Genomic DNA, 19,184 nt, shown 5'->3' on the forward strand with positions numbered 1-19,184 from the left:
TTAGAATTTTTTCAAAGAAAAATTCCATTTTCCGAAAATCTTTATGAAAACAAAGAAGCCTTATGCCTTCCATGTTTCGGCCTATTTGACCAACAAAAACCGATTTGAATTTAGTTGAAAATGTTAAAACTTACAATTTTTTAATGTAACTTACGCCCTTTTGAGTTTCAGAAAAAAATTATCAAGGGCGTGAGTTTCATATCTCCGTAAGTAAAACAAAAACCGCAAATTTTTCTTCAAATAATAATTTGTCAATAAGAAATAAGCTTAACTTGAGAAAATGTTGAACATTTTCGATTTATTTATCATTTTAGACGGTTTTTTTGCTTCTCCTGAAAAATTTGTTCAATGTAACTTAGGGCTTTTTGGATTGCATATGACGATATGTACATATTTTTATATTGTATATCGAGGGACTATATTCAATAGTCTCTATCTAAAATAACACAAGTTTTCAGGAGAGCAAAAAAACTGTTTATTTCGGTAGTTCGTGAAGATTTTTAAATTTTTTCTTGTACAACATATTTTTACGACCATGTTCTAAATCTTTATATAAAAGGAGTTTAAAATTTTGCATTATTTGCAAAATTATGCACAAAATTTATATCAGATAGAGCTTTTTTCTACGAAAATTTTTTTTACAACCTTCAGATAGAGTTTTTCATAGAAATATAAATCTTTTATTTGATCAATAAATATTATATTTTATGCAATTTATTTATTTATTTTATTGAACGTTATAACCGAGCCTAAAAGGCCATCTATAGTTAAATTTAATGAAATAATATAAACCAAATTGTTGAAAAAGCAACAGATTACAAGATTTTGGTCCAAAATCAATGTTATATGGTTAAACACGGCTACAAAACTAATCAAATTAGTGTCATAATTAGTAAAAACACTTGTTTTGCAACAGAAAATTATCCAAAATAATAGAGTTTGAAGCATTTTTTGGATAAGATAGAAAGTTTTTCATTCAGAATTTTTCTTTTTTTAAGATACAGAAATTTAAAAATTGCTATAAAATAGCTGATGCGGGATAGTTTGCTGGATATTTTGCCATAAAAATCTTATTTTCTTGAAAATGACAGATAGGGACTATTGAATATAGTCCCTCGATATATTTTTATGTGTATGAGGCAACCAATGAAAAAGAATGGTCCTAAGATATTGTCAATTAATGTGCATGACGTGATGTGACAAAAAATATACTTTTCGTTGGAAATGCCCATATGTATGTACATGATTCTGCATAATTTATTTACATATGTAAAGTATTTAAAATATAAATAAATTGTCAATAGGAAAATTTAATTCGTTAAGTATTTTTTCCACATTTAAGATAAAATTATTTGGACCACATGCAGCAATATAAGAAATGTTATCCATAGATTTGTTTACAATAGGAAATAATAATTCTGTGCTCACTCTCCCCTTTTTGCCAGACCAAGACTCTTCAGCGTTTGACAATATATTGACAATTTCAAACCTAGAAAATTATGATATTGTGCAAATATAAAAATGTAATACAACTATATATCCAGTAATTACTACCTTTCATCATTTATAGATAAATCATTTAACATTTGATTACACCAAATATCTGCCGACGTTTTATTAAAATAAAGCAATTTTAAAGCATCTCTAGAACGAAAAATAATATGTTAAGTAAAATAGAAATGTATTTGAATGTGACTGTTAGCTTACATTCGATTTGTGTTTCTTTGTAATAAATGCTCTATCAGCCCTAAAAATGGTGTCAAACCACTGCCTGCTGCAAGAAAACACAATCTTCTATGCGATGCTAACGTCGACAGTATGAAATTTGCCTTCGGTAAAGAAAGTTTCAATATTGTATCCATTTCCAAATTGCACAAGTAATGGGAAAAACTGTTTCGATGAGGATATTGTTTTATTAGAAAATGTTTGTATTCCATGCCCATTTCATTGTTCAAGTATTTATCGACATATTTCTTAGGAACAGGTGTATAACATTTCGTCATTTTTATTTCATTTACGCAATCTTCAATTGTTATATGATAGCCTATTGGAAGAGTATAAATAATGTTTTCATTTTTCAACGAAATGACGAAAGAATCATTATTAAATTGGTGTTTGTAAGACATTTTAAAATCTAACAATGATGTCTCATACTCTGAAGAGGTAGACAATATTTTCGATTTATTATATTTGCCCAAATCACTCCACAATTTAATTTGCTCGTCATGTTTTTTAAATTTTACCTCAATTTTACCACTTTCAGTAGATATTTGCATTAGTTTTGGTGGCCATTTTACTCGTCCTTGTAATGTAAAATCAAATTTATGAAGATAAAAGCCAATAAGAATCCATATTTCAATATGATTGTCCTCATTATTTACTAGCCGTATTAAAGAACCCGGATTACATAACTGCTTTGTATAAAAAAATAAAGTTATATCATCATGTTTCTGTATCCAGTCCAAACGGGGTACAACATCGAACTCTGTTACGGGTTTTGCAAATAAATCGAATGGAGTTTTATTAGGTGGACTTAGTGATTCCTTAATTATGGATTCCATTTTAACGGTGTTTGTAAGAGGGCCTATACGACATTTATTTAGTAACTGCGAATAGTTAACCCAAGCATGTACTTCATTGAAGAGTTTAGTAGCATCTGAGCCAACACCGCGCATAAGTTCTTCAACTCCTTTATACATAAGGTGTAGAATTTTTTTATTAATAATTGATAGGTATAATGAAGACAATTATTACATATTTCTATTAATCGTTATAAACTATCAAATCTTTGTTCTTAAGATTAAGTTGAAATACATTTTTTATTGTGTACGTACCTCCAGGATGAAAATCCATATATCTTGTTACATTATATACAACGCCATTTATTGCCATCCAAGCATTATTTCTTGTGTTATGCTTAACCAATTCTTCCCTTGTTACTGACACCGTTCGTCCACCAGTACCAGATAAATCAACGCCTGAATTTCCCAACCTTATCCAATCCATTAAAGAATGACCGGGTTTTAGCGCACATTTGTTGCGTGGATTTCCCGTTGCGGAACCGGTATTTTGAAATTTTTGTGGTACTGCCGCAGTCAATAACGACGAATTTGTACCCTCCGATGGAGGAACTAATAAATTATCTGCCATTCTTTCCTTTCCTTATTAATTTCGATGTATTCCCTCTTTTTTAAAAAATACGGTATTTTAAGTATCTTCCTGTTGAATAGGTACATACATATATATGTATGTATGTATTAAAAAGGTCAACCTTTCTACATCAACTTGAAAATATTAATTCACCTTATAACTTAATTTTATTATTTCTGTAATAATTAACAAACCATGCTTTTTATTGAAAAAATATACAATATAACACATAAACTTATAAAAATAAAACGTACACTAGAAGGTAACACAGTCGAATTCATTAATTTGTTTATGTGGAGTTTGACAGACTAGAATCTGGTTGAAAACTTTTTATACGCGTAATTTGACGTTTCACTGTAAAGATGTTATAAACAGCTGTAGTAACGATGATAACACCTGCAATTCGCCATGCCGATACCAGCTGATTGTTTTTTATAGGCAGAGTGAACACATTGGTATTTTTAAATTGTAACTGTCAAAACGCTTCAACGTTATGTATAAAATTAAAACATCACAGGGACACTTCTATATATATATATATATATATATATATATATATATATATATATATATATATATATATATATATATATATATTGCTTTGTTGTTGGCAAACTCTATATAAAAAACTAAGATGTTGTCAAGAGGATTTTATATATATATATGTATATATATATGTAACTGTACCGACCTGATGACAAATAGGTCGATTTCATTTCTGCTTACAAATTTTGTAGATAGTGTGCAATTCATTTTGGCGACAGTTTGTCATCAGGTCGGTACAGTTACATATATATATATATATATATATATATATATATATATATATATATATATATATATATATATATATATATATATATATATATATATTTATAACTATCTATATTTTAACTGTCGCCAAAATGAATTGCACACTATCTACAAAATTTGTAAGCAGAAATGAAATCGACCTAGCCAATCAAATTTTGAATCATCTTGTGCAGGAACGCAAAAAATGAAACACTAAAATACATATGATTTTCATTTTCTTTTGTAGTATTTCGCGAACATACCAAAGCGTAGATACATACATATAGATATACACTAAAGATAGCAATAAAGACGCGTAAAAACATTTTATTGTTATTCACTTGCTTTTTCTGCCAATTATTAAATGGAAATTGTTTTGTAGCCTTTTTTAAATTATTTTTTTTTGTTATAAATTTAGTATTCCATCAGCTGTCGGGAAAAGTGTAAGTTCTTTCATTATTTTATTGTTTTAAATTTCTATAGGGATGAATGGACAAAGAAAACTCCAGTCATATTACAATATAAAGCAATACGTACATACATGTGTACATAAAAAGTCACCAGTTTTGCAATAAGATATCAGCGTTTCTGCTCAAAGTTAAAAAGTAATGGAATTTTTTTAGAGTTTATTTAATTACGTAAGAATGCTTTGATAGTGCACAAAAATGCATATAAAATAAAAGAAGTTAATGAATTTCAGATGTATAGTTATAAGTACATACATACAATATTTTAACAAACGAAACTTTAAATCGAAGAGTGATATTTACACTGCCTTTTTAGGTAACACTTGTATATTAATTTGCCGGACCTTTTTGTAAGGGGAGTAATTAATAAAACCTTTCTAATATCTCAACTAATATAGGATATATACATATAGTAAATTTAACAGATCTTTATATATATTGAAACTTTACATTTAAGAGATGATTTGTAATAGAAATTTGGTTCATTCATTCTTAATATGGACATTATTAGCTAATTGATTTTAAATTTTCATTTAGTTTTGGGTAAGAAACAAAGAACAAATTATGCTCTTCGAGTGTTTATAAATAAAATGATGTCATTATTTTCAAATTGGTAAAGTAAAAAACCTATGTATAAACGATAAATAATGTACATATGTATGTATACCATATACTTATGTTTAAGGTAACATTTTTGCCGTAGACCAAAATTATGATACATAGTATGTACATACATAGGTATTGAAAAAATCCAATCGATTAAATTGGTAAGGCTTTCCAAGTCCAATCTAAACATATACGTACGTCGTCCTTTATGTAAAGCATGTTTCTATTTGGCGTAAATATTGGGTATTATTCAAATTTTTGAATCGACACCTAAAAGACTGAAATCTAAAATAAATTATTTTTGGTTTATATCTTTATTCGATTTTTTTTACATTTGAGTTGGACATGAATTTAAAAAGGCATTATTGCAAAGGATTCTTATTCCAAAATGTCTCTTAAAAACTGGTTTCGTTATTGGGAAATAATTACTCATTGTCATATGAAATCCAAAAGGCCCTAAATTTTGAAACTTACTATGTATTTTTTTAATGTATCTTACACCCTTTTGTGTTTTAGAAAAAACAAATTCTGAAGGGCGTAAGTTTCATATCTCCGCCAATAAAACAAAAACCTTAAATTTAGTGCTTTTTGGATTTCATATGACAATATGTAGGTATAAACAGCAAATCCTAAAATTTTTGTTGTCCAAAGTCCATACATATGTACATTAGACCGACTCACTTTGCATGGAAAGCAAAAACGTGTTTTTGTTACCCCTCTCAATATTTACCTTGCTTTGTTTTATGACGATTGCCAAAAATTTTAAGTCTAGCGATGACCGTTCGTGAGCGGACCAATTTAAAATAAGGTATTTTTGAATTATTTTTTTCAAATTTTGGTGTTGTTTTGAAACAAAATATCCAATATGGGGTATCGTTTGAAGGGGGTTTAAAAGCAGCGTCCAATGATGTATTAATCATAAATAACCGTCTGCTCATAATTGTCATATTCCAAAATATTTAAAAGTGTTAAGGTTTTCATTAATAAAAATAAAATGTGTGCACAATTTTGCACACCACTAGACGTGGCTTCAAAAACGATACCACATATTGTATATTTTGTTTAAGAAATAACTGTATAATTTAAAAAAAAAATACTAAAAAGTGACTATTTTGCAACCGGTCCAGCTCACGAACGGCCATCGATAAACTGGAAATATTTTGGGAACCATTATAAAACAAAACAAAGATTTTTTGAAACTGGGTAAATTATTGTATTGAACATGAAAAATCGTGTCCCCCATACTATATTTTGTTGAAAACTGCCAGCTCACGAACGGACAACACTAAACCCAAAATATTTTGGGTAACATCATATTACATAACAGCGAATATTTTGAGGGGGTAACTCAAGCACCAATTTTTGTGAGTCGGTCTAATGTACATACATACATATGAATGTACTGATAATCTTTATTTTTGAATATCAGAGATTATCATAATAGGTGTACTCAGTAGCTGTCGATAAACAACTAGAAATACGTACATACATAAATACATACATATGTATATGTACAGAAGTTTTTCAGACATCGGATTGCAATGAGTCAGCATTTTTGGAAATTTTGTGCAGAAACATTGCGTATCAACATTACAGAACAAGAATGAATTCAGATTTAAAAACTTTATAATTCTATAATATATATTATATATACATTAGGTTTATTATTCATTTTTGTAATATTTGCAAATATCAAAAATACTATAGCATTACTTTATAAGAGTATTAATAAAAATAGTTTTTTACTATCAGAAAAGTATTGGCAATAAGGTAGTGCTGTGGCATTTTCCCTCCAAAAAACAGTTATATTCTAGTATTCTATATATTTTTAAATATAAATATTTCTCCATTTTAGCGGATAATTTTCCTGTTGCATTTTGAACATTCCATATATATATATATATATATACATATATATTATAAACATTGTACATAGATTTACAATAAACATGTCGGAGACAAGCACATATAATGCCCATCGAAAGCCCACCAATATTAATACAGTAACTGCCAATTGCACAAGTTCATCATTTGCAAGAACAATCGAAAGTTGGGCATTTCGTTTTGTAAACATAATTGCCCGATTTATATTTCAATTAGTTTACGGAGTTAATGGAAAATCTATGCCGGCCATTACTGATCCGATTCTATTAGAATCGGCAAGTTCATTGGCTAAAAAGATACGAAAACAAGAGGTAAATAAGTATGGTGTCTGATATTAAATTTCTTTTCAATAACTTCTTTTGAACGCAGCTAACAAGTGTACAAGTTTTGGAATCTTTCATCCGACGAATCAGAGATGTTAATCCTTTATTAAACTGTGTAGTAGATGAACGATTCGATGACGCAATGAAAGAAGCTGAAGAAGCAGATAATTTAATTAAATCTGGAAAATTATCTGAGGAAGAATTGGAAAAGGAAAAACCGTTTTTAGGAGTTCCGATATCAACAAAAGATTGTATAGCCGTTAAGGGTATTTAGCGCTCTAATATATATTAAGTTTTCCGATCCCTAAAAGTAAACATTGTTAACAACCCATTATTTTATGCTTTTTAGGTTTGTTGCACACTTCTGGCCTGTATGAACGGAAAAATGTTAGAGCGGAAAAAGATGCCGAAACAATTGCATTAATGCGTCAGGCTGGAGCTATTCCATTTGCTTTAACTAATGTTTCAGAAGTTTGTATGTGGTGGGAAAGTAATAATACAGTACATGGACGCAGTCGTAATCCATACGATACAAATCGAATTGTTGGAGGTTCGAGTGGCGGTGAAGGATGTATACAGGCGGCAGCTGCATCCCCCTTTGGATTAGGTTCAGATATAGGAGGATCCATTCGTATGCCTTCCTTCTTCAATGGCATCTTTGGCCACAAACCCTCAAAGTTTGTAGTATCAAATGAAGGACAATTTCCCATTCCATTTTCTGAAGAACAAAATTCTTTTTTGGGTATTGGACCTATGGTAAGACATGCTGAAGACTTGAAGCCTGTTCTGAAAATTATTGCCGGCGAAAAGGCATCTCTATTAAAACTTGATGAACCAGTCGATTTGCAGAAGCTCAAGTTCTTTTATAAGGAAGACGATGGCGGTGGTCGTTTAGTTTCCCCAGTTGATAAGGATATTAAAGAAGGCATTAGTCGCATTGTTGACTATTTGCAGAACAAACTAAAAGTTTCCGTTGAAGAAGTTCAGTTACCACAATTTCGGCAATCTGCTACAATATGGTTCGCTAATATGAAAGACGATTCCGGTTATGGTTTCGAACATCAGTTGGGGAATTTAAAATATGCCATCAATCCTTATATCGAACTGTTGAAATGGTTTATAGGGGTTTCGAAACATACATTTATTGGACTACTCACTGCTATCTTGGATAAATCTCAATGTCAATTTGGATCTCCTAAATATTATCATTTGGTTAAGAAACGCAATGAATTGCGCGAAGAAATGCAAAAACTTCTTGGTGATAATGGCGTGCTCATATATCCAACTCATCCCACCGTAGCTCCTTATCACAATGAACCCATAATAAGACCTATTAATTTTTCTTATACTGGTATTATTAATGTTTTGGGATTTCCTGCAACAGCTGTCCCTTTGGGTACTTTGGGATCTGAAGGTCTACCTATTGGCGTTCAAGTTATAGCTAACTTTAATCAGGATCGTCTTTGTTTAGCTGTTGCTGAAGAACTGGAAAAAGCCTTTGGAGGTTGGAAAAGGCCTACAATAAGCATTTAAATTTGGATTTTGTAAGGATCTTTTATAACATATTTAATAATTTATACAGTATTTTGAAAATACTACTTACATATCGTCACCTAAAATGCAAACGGCCCTATTTAACATTTTTGAAATTTTACAGAAGCAAAAAAACTATTTACATTGAAAAGTATGTTTCTATCAGCGCGATTTATTTTTATTCAATAAACAAATTGTTTTTTTGTAAATATGTCCTTTTGTTTTTCGTGAGAAAAACCGTTAATTTGGGCATATGTATGTATAACATCAGAATCAACAATAAAATTGATTTCGAATTTTTGGTTAGTTATTGCCGTTTGGGTTTTAAGTGAAGATATACATATAACCGTTGAATTTCTTAAATAATCATTTGAGTGTGTTGTAAAAACATAATGTTTGTATTTAAAATATGTATTTTGGAAATAAATATTTCTACTATATATTTTCAATTATTTTATTTTTACTATGCTATTCTGATCTATTAAGTTCAAATAAGTTAAAAAAGTGGCATTTGCCAGATCATTCTTGAATAGGTCATTTTATTTAACTTCTCAGATTCTAGAAATGTTTTACATTTTTATTTTGTTTTGCAAAAAGGCGTTTTCGCAGTAGTTTAATAATTATTCTAAATGTAAATCTTCATGATTAGTCACCACTAGGTCCAGTATGTTTTAAAAATATCACTAGAGTGGTATATTTCGAGAGCTCAACTGAAATAAATATTTATCATAAAAACTCATTTAGGAAACCTTAAGGCCCAAATAGACTACATAAACGGATTCACAAACATACATTTTTCATTTGCACACACACTACTCAATCAAGCACCGATTTCTTGAACTCTCGCTAATTCAGACGTCAATTATGCATAGAAATAAATTTTATTTTTAATAGATATAAACCATATAAACAAACGTTTTGACAAAAATTCAATATGTTTAAACAAGCCTCAAGCGGCTGTACAAACTAGAAACACCCTCATACACTACACAACAGGTTTGCACAAACGTAAAATATTAAGATTTGTACCGAGCCGTTTATGTAGTCTATTTGGCCTTTTAATTGTTATACATCGATTTAAGAGTGTCCCATTTAATTGAATATTTGTGAATTTTATTAAAATACGTATTTTATTTCATTCAAAATGAAGCCTTTCGGTATATATTTATAAATATTTCGATTTGTTATTAAATTTTATATGTTTGTTTATGTATTGTAATGTAAATAGTTTTTTTTTAATAATTTAATAGTTTAATAATGAAAATAACGAACGGAGTAAATATCTTATTGTACAAATTTAGAAAATTAAAGAGATTAAATCTAAAAATAAAGTTTTTCAAGAGGATTATCATTTAATACGAAAAATGGTCGAGACTTTAGTTTAATGAAAAATGTAATAATTTCATGAATTGGTTTTGTAAAAGTAATATCTATGATGAAAATAAGAATTGGAAAATGAATACATATGTACCTACATATATGATCATAAATATTTAAATTTTACCGCCGAGGGACTGTATCAATTTTAAAAGATCTGACCTTTTAGCAGAGATAATATCCTGATGTAAATGCCCCACACCTTCAACGCATTCATAGCGATTGACATTATCGGCAATGTTGTCTGTCATACAGATCACATGGATGCCACAGTCGTAACCATTAGCCTGTTGCAAACACCTAATAGGCTTAATTTGGCAAATGCGACAATTTAAGGCTTCTTTTATGCGCTGTACAAACTGATGTGAAGCGTTCGAATTGTTGTTACCCCAAGAATCAAAGTGGAAGAAGGACTTTTCTGGCCTCGAGAATACCAACAACGACCAGTGTGTTCCGCCCGCTTGGGTTGAATCATTATCATTTAATACAAAGAATATGAAGGGTTTCTTCGGTGCCTCTAACTGATTTAGCAACGTCTCCAACTCACCATCATCGGCAAATTTCATACATTGGGTTACTTCTGGCGGCACAAATAATAAATCTGGATTATTTTTATATTTCACACGTTCAAGATATTCATAATAAAATGAAATGATTTGATCGTTTAACCAATGAGGACCTTGCAGTAGTTGTATATCCGACATCCGTAGACACGTTTCATTAAAGCTTAAAGCAATAGGATCGGCGTGGGTATAGGAACTCATCGTAGTTACCTTTTTATTTACACTTATGTTGACGTTCTTGAAATTAAAAGGTTGGGTGAAATCGTTAACTTAAATAGAACCACCTGGAATGATTGAAATATTCTTTCTTATTCAGATACTAAATTATTCCATTTGTTTACCTTTTTAATTTTCTTTTTATATTTATGCTTGTGTACGTCTAGTTATTTTTGAACGAAAACTATTGATAATAATGCGCAAAACATGCAATTTTACATTACTTCCCCTTTCTCTTGAAAATGGCCATATTCAATTTTGCAAACACCAATGAAATTGAAAGTTATGCCAATCTACATTTGTAAGGTGGTAACATTAGTAATGATTTATATGTGGTATATATTTTTTATATATGCAGTTTGATAACATTAATTCCAGAAATATGTGTTTTTATACATGCAGTTTGACAAACATCAGCACAGAAAAGGTATTCACTGGATTAGTGATAAATTGTTCGACAAATGGAATAAATCGTTTTACAAATCCACGACAAATAGTTGCCAGACTTTATATGAACTAATGTTTGTTCATTGAATGGCTACCCTACAAGAATTGAATGACAGAAGCTAAAGCGCCTTTTATATTATACCACAAGTAATATGATTTGTCAAAAATTTGTGTAGAAGAGAACGTATGCGATAGTCCAAACTAGGGTTCTATAAATCGACTTTCGAATAATCGAACAATCGACTTTTTGTCGAAAAGAGTCGAAAAGTCGAAGTCGACTATTTTGTTCCAAAAAAGTCGATAACTCGACTATCGTCTATGAAAAAAGTCGAAAAGTCGACTTTGTAAATAAAAGTCGAAAAAAGTCGAAAAGTCGGAAAGTCGAAAAAAGTCGAAAAGTCGAAAAAAGTCGATAAGTCGAAAAAAGTCGAAGAAAGTCGAAAAAAGTCGAAAAGTCGAAAAAAGTCGAAAAGTCGGAAAAAGTCGAAAAGTCGGAAAAAGTCGAAAAGTCGGAAAAAGTCGAAAAGTCGAAAATTTTAAAAAAGTGGAAAAGAGGTCAAAAACTCTAAGTAAAAGTAAAAAAATAGTCGAAAAAAGTCGAAATAAGTCGAAAATAGTCAAAAAGTCGTAAAAAATCGTAAAGTCGAAAAGTCGGAAAAAGTCGAAAAGTCGAAAAAAGTCGGAAAAAGTCGAAAAAGTCGAAAAAAGTCGAAAAAAGTCGAAAAGTCGAAAAAAGTCGAAAAGTCGAAAAAAGTCGGAAAAAGTCGAAAAGTCGAAAAAAGTCGGAAAAAGTCGAAAAGTCGAAAAAAGTCGGAAAAAGTCGAAAAGTCGGAAAAAGTCGAAAGGTCGAAAAGTCGACCATTTATAAAATACTAAAAGTCGAAAAGTCTAAAAGTCGACTTTTAAATAAATGAAAAAGATCGAAAAGTCGAAAAATCGACTTTTCATAAAATGGAAAAAGTCGAAAGGTCGAAAAGTCGACTTTTAACTAAATGCAAAAAGTCTAAAAGTCGAAAAGTCGACTTTTCGTTTCAACTATAGAACCCTAGTCCAAACGCGATATTTAATGAAGCCCTCACACTAGGGTTCTATAGTTAAAACGAAAAGTCGACTTTTCTACTTTTTTCATTTAGTTAAAAGTCGACTTCTCGACTTTTTGCATATTATAAAAAGTAGATTTTTCCACTTTTCGACTTTTTCATTTAATTAAAAGTCGACTTTTAGACTATAAGTATTTTATAAATAGTCGACTTTTCGACTTCTCGAATTTTTTCGACTTTTCGATTTTTTCGACTATTTTTTTACTTTTTTCGAGTTTTTCCTATTTTAGAGTTTTTGACTTTTTTATCCACTTTTTTTTAAGATTTTCGACTATTTTTGACTTGTTTCTACAATTTTCGAGTTTTCGACTTTTTCCGACTTTTTTTGACTTTTCGACTTTTTTCTACTTTATTCAACTTATCGACTTTTTTCGACTTATCGATTTTTTTCGACTTTTATTAACAAAGTCGACTTTTCGACTTTTTTCACAGACCATAGTCGAGTTATCGACTTTTTTGGAACAAAATAGTCGACTTCGACAAAAAGTCGATTGTTCGATTATTCGAAAGTCGATTTATAGAACCCTAATTTGCGTGTTCTGCTAAATGAATGAGGCTGTCAGAGACTATCCCTAATATTGTAATTTGTTCTTCTACGGAGATTTTAAGCTCCATCCTTACTTTTTTGGTCCGTGGATTTTGAAGCAGATAACCTAAGTTTGTGCTACTGAAAAAAATCTGTGATGATGGCCTAGTATTAGGTGATTTTGGCACAAGAGGCATTACAGGAAGCTTGGTAAGATATAAGAGTAAAAGTGGTAGTACTCCTCCTTGGGTACGCCCATTTTTATTTTTCGATATTTTTATTTTTGACCTCTAAACGCATGTCTGCCACAGATATAGTTGGTTATCCACCGTTTTTGATGGTTTGGGGAGTGTTGGGTTTCCCACGACAATTGTATCATCGCTCTGGAACGACCCGAGTCATACTCAGCCAGAGATTGTCATTGATAGCTGTATCATCCGATAGCTAAATCTGTAGTTTATTTTAGTTTAAATCAAGAATTCGAAACAGTGATCCAGGAATGCTGTACGTTTCATCTACAAATGTTTTTACATACTTTTACATAAACACATTGTATTTTTTAATTTTTAACATTCCAACATATTTTTAAACAATTTTGAAAGTTTTTAATTGTGTCCCGGAACAGGATTCCTTTTAAAGATTTTATTTGTTTTCCGGAACAGGATTCCTTTTACCAGTTTGGTACAAGTTCAAACGATTTCCGTAATGGGCTTCTCTTTATCCTTTTGATATAAAATAAGACGCACCCAAACCCAATATATTTTTAAAAGCACATTTAATGTACATATGTATGTACATTAGACCGACTCACAAAAAATGGTGCTTGAGTTACCCCCGCCTCAAAATATTCGCTGTTATGTAATATATGATGTTACCCAAAATATTTTGGGTTTACTGTTGTCCGTTCGTGAGCTGGACTGTTTTCAAGAAAATTTCCTATGAAGGACACAATTTTTCATGTTCAACCCAAAAGTTTACCCAGTTTCAAAAAATCTTTGGTTTGTTTTATGATGGTTCCCAAAATATTTTTAGTCTATCGATGGTCGTTCGTGAGCTGGACCGGTTACAAAAAAGTCCCTTTTTAGTTATTTTTATAAATTTTATTTATTTGTTATTTTACAATTATAACTGAGCCCAAAGGGCCATATATAGTTAACAAATTTACTACATATAATGAAAAACGACTTAACAAAGAGTAAATAAACTTTAGATAGGAAGAATACGGAATGAGAAAGAAAAGGAAATTTTACAGTTTTTTCTTAAACAAAATATGCAATATGTGGTCCAGCTCACGAACGGCCATCGCTAGACTTAAAATATTTTGAGAATCATCATAAAACAAAGCAAGGTAAATTTTTAGAGGGGTAACAAAAACACGTTTTTCTTTTCCATACAGAGTGAGTCGGTCTAATGTACATACATATGTATGTATGTATGTACGTACAAGAGTCTCTATTCTAGACTTAAACGTATTTATGAGGCAGGTGTGATCCCTGAGGTCGTTTTTTATATTTTTGGATGGTAAATTTATTTATTAAAAATAAACAAAAACAGAAACTAAAATTATTAAATAATAAAAAAGCTTTAATACTTATCAGGCCGCGCTATATATTCTTCGTCTGTATCAGAGTCTACGTGACTAGTAAAATATAGGAACATTTTATAGAATTAAACAAGGATTTGCAATTTTTAAAAACTTTATTTTTCTAATTTATATGTTCGTCTGAATAATCATGTTTATTTAATTTGCATTCTTTTTCTACATTTTACTCAGCAATACATCCATTTGATTTGAAAATGTTTTAAGCGACCGAAAATTATTTTTGTATTTCAATTGCCTGGACAATTATAAAATTGACATTTTCTAATATTTAACAGATCTAATGTACGGATGCAAATCTGTAAGTTATAAGAGTGTATATTTAATATTTTTGCCCCCCTTATTTTATGAGTTAAAAAGTATTTTTCCATATACATATGTATGTATGTTCATATATACATATGTACGTACATATATACATAAGTACGAAATCTAGATTAAACATGTGTATATTTAAAGAATAATTTATTTATATTGAAAGTTATTTTACTTGAAAATATACTTTATGAGTTGTGACAGCTTTGCATTAAGTGAGCGATATGTACATTTTCTTGATCTCTCAAATTAGAACATTTAAAACTCATCTTAAGCAGCAGTATAAAAGGCTTTATATACCAAACAAAGCTTTCACAATATTTTTTGAAGTCATACAATTATTTCAATAATAAATATAGTCGAGCGGATAGTTCATAATTCTTAAAGAAAAACATATAAATTTTATATTTATAAAACACTTTGAATGGTGTCCTTGCAACGTGACAAATTAATTACTAAAAATAAATCTTCACAGCACTTGCAGCCTATATTATTGCTGTTAAAAGACATTTTAAAAAGTGATCACTATTTGTGCGATATTTCCGAAAACGATATATTAGATATTTTTGAAAATTGTCAAGGTAAAAAAGTTGTTGGTAGTAAATAGTTAAAATATTTGTAGAGTTACATAGTATACAGTATGTAATATACATATGTATATGTAACAGTATGTAATTATATATACATATATAAAAGTATATACAACATTCATATACAGTTCAAATAATATTTAGATTATCATTCGTCAATTTGAATTTTCTTATCAGTTTTAAGGTCGCACATACTGAACTCTGGTTTTATTTTATTAAAAATAAATGTTAAAATCTATTTAGATTTTTTGCAAACAAATTAAAGTTCTTTTTAAGTTATTTATTCTCTTTTATTTTATAACGTTTGTTATATTTCTTTGTTTGTAAAAAAACAGTTTGTAGAAAAATGGCAGCATTACCTCAAGGCGCATTTGTGGCATGCAAATTACGTGAACAATATCGTGATAGAGATTTAATAATTTCTAGATTGAAATCAAGCGGCGAAAAAACTGAACCGAAAATTTTCAGCGGCAACAAAAAATGTATGTATTATTTTTAAAATTATTTTAATGAAAACTTGTAACGCTACGCTCAGAGCTTTTATTTATATAAGTATAAATAAAAGCGCTGAACGTAGCGTTACATGTAAAATGTTTTTGTTTTCATAAAAAGTATATGGGGCTCAATGTTCAACGCCTTTATTTAGATACATATATTAAATACTCTAGATATAACTTTATAAATTGTTTCGCCTTTTAGTAATGGAATACAGTCCAGTAAAGTACAACGAGAAATTAATGAATTCAATTTGGGGATTCTATAATCGTTATTCACCACATAATATAAAAAGTAATGAAATCGTTTCCTTCGATCTGGCTTATAATCAGCAACAGCAGTAAGTATATAAATACATATATGTACATACATAATATAAATATTTGAGTTCGGTGTAATCAAAATGTTTTTCTTTTTGTTTAGATCTGCTGTTGCTAATCAAGCCATTGCTCATAATATAGCAATGGCTGTCACAACCGGTAAGGAATGGACTTTTATGGACAAAAAGTAAAACTTTTATTGGTCTCAGAAACATTAAACAATTGTTCGTCTTAATATAAATACATAGATACATACTATGTTAAAAATTTAATATTTCTTTATACAAATGTATTTGCAAATATGTATATTGATGGTGCAAATAAATTTTATTTACTACAATGTAACAACTTATTAAATTAATATAAATTGTTTTAAATTTTGAAAAAATAAAAATAAACAATTTCAATTCCCATAATTAGTTTAAATAGCATGATTCGTACGTAGGAACCATGTACTTGATGTTAATAAAAGCATCTTCACCTCCATGTATTTCTAAAATTTGGAGAGTTTCATCAATTAAATCTCCTAGATTCATATTTTTCTTTTGAGTATAATCAATTTCATCTCCACAATTAACTGTAATAATTTACATAATAAAAATTTATAAAATAAGTACAGTTTAAGACTTACGATTCTTGACTTTATAAGCATTAAACATTGGTAATAATTGTCGATAAAATGGTACTAATGCAGGCCCAACCAGATCAGATGACAGTACTAACTGCTGTATAATTTTTAGTGTTGTACACATCACTTCTAAATTTTTAGTACTTAGGGCATCTGCACGAAATAAGCATATAAGCGTGGGTTAGAATTAACCAAACAATTTTTCTTACTTTTTAATGGCAATATTAATTGGGGTATGACAGCATGTACTTTTTCGCCTCCGGCTAATAAGAGATCTGAAACACCTTGTCTGGCATAGGTTTTGTAAGGATGTTCGGTTTCGCAAAGACCGTCAAAGAACAAAGGAAGATATAAACTGTAATCCAATTTCTCTATATCCACCTAAAAATACATACAGTCAACTAAAACGCAAATGGCCCTTTCTAACAATTTAACAATTTTACAGGAGGAGCATAAAACTATTTAAATTGAAAAGTTTGATTCACATTTTTTATAAATGAAACCTATTAATTGTTACGTTACATATGTAGTTGACAATGGTGTATATAAAAATGAATAAATTGGACTTTTAACCATTAATATTAAAATGTTTTTGAAGATATGTAGGTCCTTTTGATTTTTGTCAAAAAGTCACTAATTCGGAAAAGTCCAATTTGTGGACATTTGTTTTGATGCAATATAGGTATTAGAATCAATAATAAAATCGACTTTGAATTTTTGGTTAGTTAGGGCTGTTTGTGTTTCATACATACATACATGTATGTATGTATGTATGTATGTATGTATGTATGTATGTATGTATGTATGTATGTATGTATGTATGTATGTATGTATGTATTTATGTTTGGATGCATCTGCATAATGTTTAAGTTAAAATTTTAAGGTATATTATTGGGATGACCCAAAATTACTTACGGTCCAACCAATTTTGTCACCACCACACAAATATTCCATCTTTATTGGCAGGTCCCCACGATCGAAATACATGCGAAAGGAGTTACTACGGTGAAAACTCTTACTGCGATGAGAGCTGGAACCGTCATTATGAACCGATAACTTAATAGCTTAAAGAAACAGTAATTTTTGGGGTTTAAACGAATTAAAGATAAAATTATAAAAAGAATCAAAAATATAATTGTTGTATGCCCACGCTATATAGACAATTATTTTCAATAAATAATGTTATTTGAAATTAAAAACATATTCGTAAGGTTCCTTTTATATTCCTTTAGTTGCAAATTGGTGATGAAATACTTTGTGGGACAATATTAAAAACAGCACTTTAATGTACATACATTCTTACTTTTTAATTTTCCTCGTTCATTTGTTGTTCCGGAAGATTCATATAACGGTCCGTTAATTACTACTGTATGTTTTTGTTGGGATTGTATCGAAAATGGTGGAACTTGTCGTTGCTTAACCACTGAAATTGGTGCTGAATACAATGGCATCAAAGATGATGGCGGATTAGCTGATTTCGAACGGTAAACTCTATCTTCGAAAGACGTCTTAGAAGATATGAAATTGTGATTATGAGATAACTTGTATGTTGAACGTGTAGTGTATGCCATTTTAATTTAAATTTACTTTTTCAGGTTCTATTTTTAATACAAAACGTCGGAATAATTACCGTATAAAATTTAAATTCTTTCGTTTTTCTTCTTGTAATCCTGTGATATAAAAAATAAGAATTTTAGTTGCAAGGTTACAATTTCAGTTACAAGTTTTAATTGACCAACCAAAATTTAGTGTAAATTTTCTTACTATATAATTATTAGGTTAATATATGTACGTATATATTTTTTAGAATGTCGAATCAAATAACAACATTACCCAAGTGTAAATGATTAATTTAATACTAGGATAAGAAATTTTAGATAAAAAACAACCAAACAATTCGTTGCTATGATATCAGTGCCGTATGAATGCTAAAGTATAAGAGGATCAAATCTCTTAAGATGTATCAAAGTTTGTTTATTTGTTAAGCGACATGGCCACACATCAAATTTGTTGACTCAAACGGTAAGTTTTTTAATTGTGTTAGTGAAAAAAAACACAAATGTATCGCATATATGCGGTGTGAGTTTTTTTTACTAACACAAACGAAAATCTTACCGTTTGAGTCAACCAATTTGATGTGTCGCCAAGGCGCTTTTGTAATATGCATATACAATCATAGAAGCAGAAGAAGCGTAAACAACAAATACACATATTTTGATAAAAAAATTTGATGTTGACCATACAACTTTATA

The 19,184-nt window shown here is 29.7% G+C and overlaps 5 protein-coding genes across 10 annotated transcripts; 2 read left to right on the forward strand and 3 right to left on the reverse strand.

Annotated features, from left to right (window-relative positions):
• Window positions 1–592: 592 nt before the first annotated feature.
• Window positions 593–3,612, reverse strand: LOC119600121 (cytochrome b5 reductase 4). 2 transcript variants are annotated; one of them, XM_037950192.1, is made up of 5 exons: window positions 3,304–3,612; window positions 2,835–3,219; window positions 1,708–2,689; window positions 1,555–1,644; window positions 593–1,489 (listed from the first exon to the last, which is right to left on the reverse strand). In XM_037950192.1, the coding sequence occupies exons 2-5, from the start codon at window positions 3,148–3,150 to the stop codon at window positions 1,279–1,281; spliced, it is 1,599 nt and encodes a 532-aa protein (XP_037806120.1). In that variant the 5' UTR covers window positions 3,151–3,219; window positions 3,304–3,612; the 3' UTR covers window positions 593–1,278. The 2 variants fall into 2 exon arrangements, with proteins under 2 accessions (XP_037806120.1, XP_037806119.1); XM_037950191.1 differs by having other exon boundaries at window positions 2,835–3,612.
• A 585-nt stretch (window positions 3,613–4,197) lies between these two features.
• On the forward strand, window positions 4,198–9,204 carry LOC119600084 (fatty-acid amide hydrolase 2-B). Of its 2 annotated transcripts, none has more exons than XM_037950127.1 (4): window positions 4,198–4,385; window positions 6,871–7,210; window positions 7,269–7,488; window positions 7,572–9,204. In XM_037950127.1, the coding sequence occupies exons 2-4, from the start codon at window positions 6,965–6,967 to the stop codon at window positions 8,753–8,755; spliced, it is 1,650 nt and encodes a 549-aa protein (XP_037806055.1). In that variant the 5' UTR covers window positions 4,198–4,385; window positions 6,871–6,964; the 3' UTR covers window positions 8,756–9,204. The 2 variants fall into 2 exon arrangements, with proteins under 2 accessions (XP_037806055.1, XP_037806056.1); XM_037950128.1 differs by lacking the exon at window positions 4,198–4,385 and adding an exon at window positions 4,493–4,547.
• A 627-nt stretch (window positions 9,205–9,831) lies between these two features.
• LOC119600085 (sentrin-specific protease 8) lies at window positions 9,832–11,418 on the reverse strand. 2 transcript variants are annotated; one of them, XM_037950129.1, is made up of 3 exons: window positions 11,308–11,402; window positions 11,037–11,204; window positions 9,832–10,979 (listed from the first exon to the last, which is right to left on the reverse strand). In XM_037950129.1, the coding sequence occupies exon 3, from the start codon at window positions 10,894–10,896 to the stop codon at window positions 10,249–10,251; it is 648 nt and encodes a 215-aa protein (XP_037806057.1). In that variant the 5' UTR covers window positions 10,897–10,979; window positions 11,037–11,204; window positions 11,308–11,402; the 3' UTR covers window positions 9,832–10,248. The 2 variants fall into 2 exon arrangements, with proteins under 2 accessions (XP_037806057.1, XP_037806058.1); XM_037950130.1 differs by having other exon boundaries at window positions 9,832–10,977; window positions 11,035–11,418.
• Window positions 11,419–15,191: 3,773 nt separating this feature from the next.
• LOC119600118 lies at window positions 15,192–16,644 on the forward strand. Its single transcript, XM_037950188.1, has 4 exons — window positions 15,192–15,480; window positions 15,825–15,971; window positions 16,189–16,324; window positions 16,408–16,644. The coding sequence occupies exons 1-4, from the start codon at window positions 15,324–15,326 to the stop codon at window positions 16,493–16,495; spliced, it is 528 nt and encodes a 175-aa protein (XP_037806116.1). The 5' UTR covers window positions 15,192–15,323; the 3' UTR covers window positions 16,496–16,644.
• Window positions 16,619–18,855, reverse strand: LOC119600117 (parkin coregulated gene protein homolog). 3 transcript variants are annotated; one of them, XM_037950187.1, is made up of 7 exons: window positions 18,672–18,839; window positions 18,563–18,602; window positions 18,236–18,440; window positions 17,848–17,996; window positions 17,142–17,313; window positions 16,936–17,085; window positions 16,619–16,881 (listed from the first exon to the last, which is right to left on the reverse strand). In XM_037950187.1, exons 3-7 carry the CDS (start codon window positions 18,381–18,383, stop codon window positions 16,721–16,723), a joined length of 780 nt encoding a protein of 259 aa, XP_037806115.1. In that variant the 5' UTR covers window positions 18,384–18,440; window positions 18,563–18,602; window positions 18,672–18,839; the 3' UTR covers window positions 16,619–16,720. The 3 variants fall into 3 exon arrangements, with proteins under 3 accessions (XP_037806115.1, XP_037806113.1, XP_037806114.1); XM_037950185.1 differs by having other exon boundaries at window positions 18,236–18,602; window positions 18,697–18,855; XM_037950186.1 differs by having other exon boundaries at window positions 18,236–18,602; window positions 18,672–18,846.
• Between the last annotated feature and the right edge of the window lie 329 nt (window positions 18,856–19,184).

Source organism: Lucilia sericata, unplaced genomic scaffold (genome assembly GCF_015586225.1).
Source record: "Lucilia sericata isolate MDLA Ls3-8-SP2 unplaced genomic scaffold, ASM1558622v1 Contig000104F_arrow, whole genome shotgun sequence".
Taxonomy (NCBI): Eukaryota; Metazoa; Arthropoda; class Insecta; order Diptera; family Calliphoridae; genus Lucilia; species Lucilia sericata.

Coding starts and splice junctions, on each gene's coding strand:
- LOC119600121 (XM_037950192.1), bottom strand. CDS start 3,150: ATGGCAGATAATTTATTAGTTCCTCCATCGGAGGGTACAAATTCGTCG. Junction 1,645..1,707: donor CAAAGAAACACAAATCGAAT/GTAAGCTAACAG, acceptor TTTTCGTTCTAG/AGATGCTTTAAAATTGCTTT. Junction 1,490..1,554: donor TTATCTATAAATGATGAAAG/GTAGTAATTACT, acceptor ATAATTTTCTAG/GTTTGAAATTGTCAATATAT.
- LOC119600084 (XM_037950127.1), top strand. CDS start 6,965: ATGTCGGAGACAAGCACATATAATGCCCATCGAAAGCCCACCAATATT. Junction 7,211..7,268: donor AAAAGATACGAAAACAAGAG/GTAAATAAGTAT, acceptor TTTTGAACGCAG/CTAACAAGTGTACAAGTTTT. Junction 7,489..7,571: donor AGATTGTATAGCCGTTAAGG/GTATTTAGCGCT, acceptor TATGCTTTTTAG/GTTTGTTGCACACTTCTGGC.
- LOC119600085 (XM_037950130.1), bottom strand. CDS start 10,896: ATGAGTTCCTATACCCACGCCGATCCTATTGCTTTAAGCTTTAATGAA.
- LOC119600118 (XM_037950188.1), top strand. CDS start 15,324: ATGGTGTCCTTGCAACGTGACAAATTAATTACTAAAAATAAATCTTCA. Junction 15,481..15,824: donor TATTTTTGAAAATTGTCAAG/GTAAAAAAGTTG, acceptor GTAAAAAAACAG/TTTGTAGAAAAATGGCAGCA. Junction 15,972..16,188: donor TTTCAGCGGCAACAAAAAAT/GTATGTATTATT, acceptor TTCGCCTTTTAG/TAATGGAATACAGTCCAGTA.
- LOC119600117 (XM_037950185.1), bottom strand. CDS start 18,503: ATGGCATACACTACACGTTCAACATACAAGTTATCTCATAATCACAAT. Junction 17,314..17,847: donor GTGACAAAATTGGTTGGACC/GTAAGTAATTTT, acceptor ATGTATTTTTAG/GTGGATATAGAGAAATTGGA. Junction 16,882..16,935: donor TGCTTATAAAGTCAAGAATC/GTAAGTCTTAAA, acceptor AAATTATTACAG/TTAATTGTGGAGATGAAATT.